General features: G+C 40.4%; 1 protein-coding gene across 1 annotated transcript in view; it reads right to left on the reverse strand.

Annotated features, from left to right (window-relative positions):
* mfsd4aa (major facilitator superfamily domain containing 4Aa) overlaps positions 1-8,415 on the reverse strand; it is a 17,684-nt gene extending 9,269 nt beyond the window's left edge. The window contains exons 1-5 of the mRNA XM_079342637.1: positions 8,048-8,415; positions 2,995-3,193; positions 2,078-2,338; positions 381-531; positions 183-298 (exon numbers count right to left, since the gene is read on the reverse strand). Of these exons, the coding sequence (XP_079198763.1) occupies positions 183-298; positions 381-531; positions 2,078-2,338; positions 2,995-3,193; positions 8,048-8,280 (960 nt within the window). The 5' untranslated portion in view covers positions 8,281-8,415. The remainder of the gene's footprint in view (positions 1-182; positions 299-380; positions 532-2,077; positions 2,339-2,994; positions 3,194-8,047) is intronic.
* Positions 8,416-9,316: the final 901 nt, after the last annotated feature.

The following is a 9,316-nucleotide window of genomic DNA, read 5'->3' on the forward strand; positions in this document are numbered from 1 at the left end:
TGTTAGTCATAAACACCATCTGTCAATTTGACCTCCAGCAGAATCTTTGTGTTAGAGCTCATCCTCCAAGCCCTTCTACCACTACAACCTTTAGCCACTCCTCATAGTTTGAGAACCCTCTTGCAGAGAGTTCAGTGCTTAACTTTTGTATGTATATTTGTAATGTGAGCAGGATGTCTCACTATTATCCCGTCAGTGATGAAGAGGATGGCCCCACCCAGAGCGTGGATGACAAAGAAAGTAGCTGGATGACCTCGGATGTTGGCAGTGTTACAACAGCAAAACAAACTCCCGTGACCTGAAGAGACAAGCACACTGAGAGGTCGAACATTTTATAGGCATTGAGAGTTTATAACACACACCTACACTTCAAGCTTTACCTTCCTCAGTGTCCACATTGTGACTTTCACTCTCCCCACTAGGACTTCTGCTGGTCTTAGAGTCTTTGTCCAGCAGATGTTGACTCTTGCTGGAGCAAGGCAGCATTCTTTCGCGGTACATCAATGTGAGCACTGCTGCAGGCACAGGGAGCTGTAGCGACACAAACAAACAAGCTCATAAAGATGCTCGTTACACAACATTTCCTGTCAGCTGATTCAAATTTTGAGCATCTCCACATGAAAGAGGAATCCAGCCTTTGTTATCTCTCTTTTTTTCATCAAACAGATCTAGGTCAAACAGAAAATGAAGAGGTATTTCTGGGAGCTTATCATCTTGTCTTCGGGGTAATGTCAAGGTTTATATCGAGAGAAATGAAAATAATTGGGGTGCCAGATAGCTTAGGGAGATATTTTGTGCATCCAATGTAATCCCACTCTCTCTCCTCCTAACCCTTCCTTCAGCTGTTCCATACTATGAGGTAGCTGTGTTGGCTGGTTGACAGTGTTGGTCGTCTCTTAACGGGATGGTCAGGGGTTCGATCCCCAGCTCCTGTAGCCACATGTCCGATGAGTCCTTGGGCACGACCCTTAACCCCTAAGTTACTTCTGCTGCTGTCAGTGGCGGCGCATGAGTGTTTGTATATGGGAAGAGTTTCTTCTGATGGTCCCTTACACAGCAGCCTCTACCATCAGTGTATAAGTGACCTGCTGTGTAAAAATGCTTTGAGTAGTCAGAAGACTACAAAAATCCAATACAAGCTGAAGTCCATTTATCATTTACTATAAATTGCATACATTTACAACTATTTGATTTGACAAAACTTTAAGTCGAGATGTTGCTGTTTCAACAAGATAGCTTTTTATCCCTTGAATAAACGTAACTCTTACTGTTCATCAAGCCCAGCCACAATTGTTCTACTACTTCAGTTTCCAATGAAATACAAAGTAAATATTCCCATCAACATCGGCCGTGCTTACATGCTGAATACATTTTGTTCTAACTGAAAATCTGCTTGTGAGAGTATTCAGCACGAGAGGTTACAGATGTTAGCCTTTAGCTAAAAGCTTTGCTGTACCTAACGTAAACATCACAGAGCTGCTAACCAACTCTGGATTCTCTTTTTTTGGCCAGAGAAAACAAGTTGATAAATGTCTACTGCTATACCTCTATTTGATGTTGAGCACACAGAACATTAACATAGATCCTGACTTATCCTGTCGGCATGTCTGTAGATTTTTTCGCCTCGTGCATGAGTGTTTATTGACTGATAAAATGTCTGATGATATGGAAATGCCTCAGTCTGCTTGGAACACATTTGACACAGCATCCTGTGCGTGTTCTGTTTGTGCAGTTTGCAGTGAAAGGAGAGACGTTAAATGAGCTGGTCAGAGTTTGGTTCATTTATAAATGAAAAACTAAAATCTGCAGAAGAACAATGTGCCAGCCTGCAGACACACTGAGCTTTGAAAGGGAATGAGAGCTGACACTGATTCATGTTACTCCAAAACAACAACTTAATCCAGCGTCTTTGCGTCCTGCTGCACCTCCCTTAGCGCCCATTTGTGTACCACTCATATCACAAAATGTAGTTGGACACACCTCAAATCAAGCCATGCTGTACACCGTCAAGACAGTGACAGTGACAGTGAATCTTATACAGTGTGAACAAACAACATGAATAATGACATAAACTCACATTGATTATGGCCATGATCCAGAAGGCATACGACACCCTGGTGATGACTCGGCCCTCTGTGTGCAGAGGATACTGGGAGATATTTGGAAGCGCTGCTCCCTGCCCGGCCATGCTGCTGCGGAGGTGCCCAAGGTCAGAGGTAGAAGAAGACGAAGAGTTGGCGGTAAAGTTGACACCAAGAACACAGGAGTCCTCGGCTAGGAAAGGATCAGCGACAAGGGGCGTAACCAAAGCTCCCAGGCCTATGAAGAAATGCAGGGCCTAGGAGGAGACAGGAACATAAATAACCCAGAAGATACAGCAGTAAGGGAACAAATGCATTGAAACTTTTTTCATGCATGTTGCCTCAGTTATTGATCACTTTTCTCTTCAAGTGTGAGCACAATTCTTTTTGTGAACATGTGAACATGAATGCCCAAATCTCCTACAGGTGTAGTAGTACTTGTACTTAATTTATTTGAGGAGATGGGGGAGGCTATAATGGTTTTATCTATTTGTTTTATGTTCAATATCAGCACAAGTAAGATTGACTCTAGCATAATAAATATTAAGTAGAGGTATTGTACATTGTACAGTGTAATGGAAAGTTATTTATCCCTACGGTGTCTTTGCCTCTTTTTGATTGAGTGTTCTAATCCTGCCTTTCTGGACGTGGTGTGTTGATGCTGAAGCAAAGTACAGGGTTTTAAAATCCATACCCCAAAAGAAGAGATTGAAAACAGTTTTCCTTTAGAAAACACATGGAGGCATCTGTTAAAGATGAATAATGTCACATAAAGTTGTGTGTTTCATAGCAAAAAGAAGACAAAGTTAAAGAGCCTTTAAACAACTATGTTTAAAAAAGTAGCAATGTGGCAAAGATTAAAGTCACACACACACACACACACACACACACACACACACACACACACACTGACCTGCAGGAAGGTGGCAGAGTCTTTTTGGTACAGCTTCACCAGCTGCCTGTTGGCGATGGTGTCAATAACTCCCATTGATAGACCAGCAATTGCCATGGCGATGGATAACAACACTACATGGTTACATAATGGTATGACCGCAAACACCAGTGAGATGACAAAAGTGCAGCAGAAGAGCGCTGACAGGGAGCACAGGAGTCTGAAGAAGACAAAGAAAAAGACGACACCCACAGGATTAAGGACAGACAGCGATTTAACGATATAATACAGCGACTCATTGCACATCGAGAGTTAAAACCAGAAGACATTACCCATTTGTGCACCATTACTCAGACCTGGTTTTGCTGTTTGAGTAAAGTCACCTTGATGACTTTCTACTCCGCTAGCTTTTATTTACCAAGTGACTTTATCACAGCCCTCCAGCAGCTGTACACCTCCACATGATCTTCACCCGGTATTCTCAGAACTTCCCACACCACATGTTTAACCTTGTCCTAGATTACTTTTATTTGGTTTCTGGGAAATGTCTTCAAGCCCTTGTGATACAAAGGCTAATAAAGTTACACGTAGAGCAGCTCAAATCAGTTCTGGCGTTGATCACCAGTTACACATGTATAAAGGAACCACACTGAACTTACACTCTTAATAAACTTTGATGCTTTTATTCAAAAAACTTTATTAAAGAACATTTCTGTAGTGCTTATCCACAGGATACTCTAACTCACAGTTACAAATACTCTCAGCACTGTCTGCAAAACATATAGTATCAAAATGATGGTGACCTCCACTGTTGTGGTTGCTTCCTCTTAAACTGTATCGGTATCAAATATAACATATGTCTGCTGGAAAACAGAGTGATACTGGGTCAGTAGTACACCCATCAACTCTTTTCAACAGGCTAATAAAATGGATATGGTTATAGTGTCAAGTCAAGTTTATTTGTATAGCACATTTAAAAACAGTTTCATCTGACCAAAGTGCACCGCAGGCAATGCTTAAAAAACAAAACAAAACCAAAGGAAAATTAAAAAAACAACAGAGAAAGACATTAAGATAGCATACATATTACATACAAATACACACACTCATACGTATACATGCACATACAGTATACATACCTGTAAATAAACTAAAATATAGGACCTGTTTCAATTTGGGCTGAAAAGTGGGCTGATTTTTTGCTGATAAATTTGGTGAAGCAGGAGCTGACATTTACACCCAGACTAAGAACTAGATCCAGGGTGTGGCTGTTTTTGTGGGTGCTATTGTGTCAGAAACACATGATTTTGTAAATGTGTTTATAAAAGTTTTGAAAGGGTTTTGATTATCGCTGCATTTCTTAAAATAATTTGCAGGGGTCGGTAAAATCCTGCCCACGCAAAGATATAATTCAATACTTTACATTTTCCATGTAAAAATGTCAAATATGGTACCATATTGAATGCATTTATTTGTCATTGTTACAGGTACAAGTACAAGCACAACAAAATTACAAAGGTCCGATCCTCAGCGACTGTGCTGTGACACCGGTGTCTTCTCTGACATCTCGAGGGAAGGCGGTGTGCGTCCGCCTTCCCTGAGAATCTAGAGAAGAAGAGGTGGTATGTATGTGCATGTGTAATGTTAACAAGAGAGTTCTGAGACATCCGAAAGGGAGCACTCCTCACGGAAGCCAATTTACACTGAGCGGGTATTTAGGCTGTAAAGCTTCAACAACCAAAGTAGAAAGACCTCTGGGTGCTGACGCTCGGTATCCAGGTTTATTTGCCTTTTTTTATCCATTGGTATGTGATGCACTGCTCACTTGTGCAATCATTTAAGTCGCTACAGTTAAAAATATGAGATTGGTATTGAAAATCAATTATGTGTGATTGTGAACTGCATTTAAAAGAAGTGGATTTCTAAACATCTTTTCTAAACATAAAGATTTATCCACAATGTCAAATAGTTAAGGATGACTTTCACTTTTTGAATAAGTTTTGAATGTCTTTTCAAACACCAGCCATAGTCATCTCCTAATTATCTTATCTTTTCAATGATCGAATGCTTACCTGGAGGCCTTGGTTCTATTGTATTAATCTTTACCAAACAGGCCGACAACATGTTGCATAAACCCTGTGTGACTCCAAACAGCCAGTCAATCCAGACACAGCTGACTAATTCAGGGAGGGACAGAGAAAGAATGTATACATGTGGGCATGTTATGGTCTCCTTAACCACAATAATTTGAAATTGTGCAGAGCCAAGAACATAATAGACCAACAATACTGTAGGACCACTGGTGATCTCCAACCCAAACTAACAAAACAAAAGCTAACAATCTAGAAAAAACGGTAGAAACTGTGTTGACTTCAAGAAAAAGAGACTTCCCCCCACTCCCATCACCATCACCATCGTTGGGATGGTTTCTTTCTACTTCCTTGGGACCATCATCGCCCAGAACCTCAAGTGGGAACTGAACATCACCTCCCTCATCAAGAAAGGACAGCAGAGGGTGTACTTCCTGAAGCAGCTGAAGAAGTTTAACCTGCCAAAGACCATGATGGTGCACTTCTACACTGCCATCATCGACTCCACCCTCCATTCTTTATATTCAACATTTGCTTCTCATATCTTTTTGTATTTGAGTACTTGTTATTTTAGCCTTATTTCCCATGTTAGCTGGGGTTTTTTTTGCCCCAATACACCAAGACAAATTCCTTGTTTATGTAAATGGTCTTGGCAATAAAAAGCGATTCTCATTCTGAAATACAGAAAGAAATAGGGAAAAGTTAAAATTGGGTATGAGAGCTCCTCGCCACATTGCTGGTCAAAGTGTGACTGAGTCTCTCTTACCTGGCTCCTCTACCCTTTCTCCTCCCTGAGCACAGATGACACTCAGGTGTGCGGCAGGTGAAGGATGAGGGAGAATCAAGAAGAGTGTGCAGAATATAAAGGAGGGAAAAGAGAGAACAGGGCCGCTCCTAACAGGGCCATTGTTCACTGATGTAATTTGATTTCTGACATTGCAAATATGACTCTGACCTTGCCCCACTTCAGGATCTTTATAACTGTTGCATGGATTTCCATGAATTTACATCCCATGAAGATGAATCTTGCAGACCCTGAACTTTCTTCTAGTTCCATCTGTATCCACTGAAGCATGTCAGACCTTGACTGGATGATCAACACACTCATATTCCTATAATAATAAAGATCGTGTTACTCTGACTTTTTGTTTAACATGACATACAAACATTCAAATGTTATAAATGTAAACTATCGTGTTTCTGTTTAATTACAAATATTTTTTTATTTTTTTTTTGTCTATTAATTTCAAAGGATTGTGGTTCAATCACCTGCTCCGACCTGTAGTCTTAATGTAAGTGTCCTATGGCAAGTGACTGAACCCCTTCCTAAAGGCATGGCCTTAGGTGTGTGTGTGTGTGTGACTGAAATATATTAGTTCCTGATGGGCAGGTTTTTACCTCGTGACTGCTGGCGTCATTACTGTATAAATGTATTCGTATAATGGGAAGTAGCAGTAGGGTGAAACACTTTGATACTGTGAGAAAGGTGTGTTACAGTCCAATCATGATTCATCTGACAGGACTTACAGGTGGCAGGACTGTCAAACAATCCATTTATCAAAGAACTCGTCTGTGATCAAAGACAGACACAAGTTATTTTGCATACATGTGTCATCCATGGAAAACATCTGATTATTTTCACCTCAGATTCTAATAACACACACATGCATGTCAGGTCTACAGAGTGTTCAATGTGTGAAGGACAGCCTGAACAAAAAAAATGTATTTGAATACCCCAGATTTGATAGTCAAATTAAGAATAAAGCAACTGTCAGTGAACATCTCAATATGGACATTGAGATACTTCAGACTGACTCCGTCTACCATGAATATCAATCGTTTTACATCAAGGCTGGGTTGTAGCCAGGTTTGAGAAATCTTCAAGAGAATCTTAAAGGGTCAAGCAGAACCTCATCCACTTTCTAAAGCTGAAGTCAGTCATTGGGACGGCACCAGGGCCACAGCCTGAGGAGACTGTGAAGTCCCAGACGCACGACTTTCGGACAATCTGTACTGCTAGTCAAAGGACCTAAATATTGTAATACTCGACTACTCACAATAAGAGACTCACAAACATGTAACTTTCAAAACACACCTCAAACAGTGGATAAAAGAACACCAAGTCTGTGACCACGTTTAACCTTTACCTTGTATTATTGTCTTGTGTTACTTGTGTCTTGTGTGCCTTTGTATTTTATTTGTAATGTGTCTGTCTATGTTACCTGCCGAGGGACAACAGATGGAAACTCGCACTTCTGCTACAATCTGGCATCTTTTACAACTGTAATTGTAAAAGCTGTTCATTCATATGCACTGTCCCTAAAAAAATAAATAAAGTAAAGAAAGAAAGAACATTAAACCTCCACCAGTTGGGATGGTTATGATTATTTTGTATTCCTTCTTCATCCCTTATTATGGTCTTTACATTTTTATCTTAGTGTGTGCTATATCAGTGATGTTATATTGACATCACAACACTGTACTGTGTGTTGTAACGTTTGTTTGTTTGCTTTTTTATTTCTAAAATGCCTAAAATACATTTTAGGTATTTAGGTTAAATAAAGCAGGCACCATTTGCTGATAAACATACACATTTAACTGGTGTATTTCCATGACTTTAACAAAGGAAAACAATACTCAATCAACCAACCAATCGTTGTAGAGTGCCAAATCTCGAGACACTTTACAAAAAGCAGGGAAAAACCCTGACTCACCTATTACAAAGATCCAGCTTAAGCCATCATGAGCTTTGCGCTTTAACAACAATTTAGTAAAAAAACATCTCTGTGTTTGGTTCACTTTGTTTTTTTACTCCTCGTTTATCTTTTTTTCCCTCTAAAGTAAATTTCTTATCAGAGATTTTTATGTTATCTCAATATTAATTTCAGTCCCACAGGCACAATTAGTCTTAACTTGATTACCTTCAGATACGATCTGGTGTTATGGTCTAAAAACATCCAACTCACAAGCACAAACTCACTCACGTCTTCTTGAAGAGTCCTCCCACGCTGCTGCCCACCAGCAGGAAGAGCTGCTGAGAAAAGAAGACCCAGGTAATCTGCTGCAGCGTGGACTGGGTTTGACACCTCAGGTCCAGGATGGTGGGCCCGAGGAAAGCGATACACAGGCCGAAACTGAAGAACACACTCCAGAAGACAAGAGTGTGCTGCCAGTGGCACTTAAAAAGCACACAGATCCGCTCGTCCAGGAGCTTCATGTCGGTCTGATCTCCTGAAAGCTACAGATACCGAGCGACTGCCAGCTGTTCATTGAGCTCCGTCTTCATAAATACAAACACTGCCAACGGTGAAAGTCAACACAACTTTACGAGTCACTCAGACCGAGAACTGTCCGCTTTGGTGCTACTTTATTGACGGACATGATCTTGATTGGCTGTTGTAGCATGGGCACCGCCCACAATTACTGCCGGGCTTCAGATGACTTTAACTCGTAGATGAGGACATGAACAAAAGAGTGGGGCAGAAATAGTTGTTTTCTTAACTAGAAGCATCATTATGTAACCAGTACTTTTAACTAATCAGCCTCTGGTGGACACATTTCAGTGATAACAGGGAGCTTGTTTAGTGGGAAAATTACAGGTTTTATGGCTTGTATGTCTACAGACCATAAACATCTCCCGACAGTTGTCAATGATCGTTCAAACACTTTGAATAAAAAGGGCACGAAACACGAAATCAGGTTAAAATATTTAAATAGACAGTAACCGAGGCGGAGCCAGACTCAGCAAAACTGGAGCACTGACGTTAAAGGTGCAACAACCACAGGTGAGAAGCATTCTGTCTACCCTTATCACGCTGGTTAACTAATAGGAATACCATTTAGGTAGGTTATCTAAAGTATGCCCCAGAAAAGAAATGTACCGACATTGAAAAAATAACACAACCCTACTGGCAATGAATATAGCCTACAGGTTTATCAGTTAAATTCTTTCAAGGCTCAAAACGATGATGTTTTTTCTAACATATCAAGAAGTTAAAACAAAAAAGAAATACATTTCAAAAAAAGCCGAGGAACCTGAAGCAATAGTTAGACAGTAGAGCTAGTGTGGTGATGTCAAGTGGACCAGTTCAGCATAGGTGTTATATAAGGATGTGTTACGTGTAAGCAGAAATAAGGCTCTTTGTTTCTATGGAGCTGAACTGAACAAGTTCATTAACAGTTGATGTATCATGTTTCATCATGGGTCTCTCACATGTTTGGATTGCAAAATCAGAAAGTTATTGGAAACTAAG

This window comes from Symphodus melops (genome assembly GCF_947650265.1).
Source record: "Symphodus melops genome assembly, chromosome: 4".
NCBI classification, from domain to species: Eukaryota; Metazoa; Chordata; class Actinopteri; order Labriformes; family Labridae; genus Symphodus; species Symphodus melops.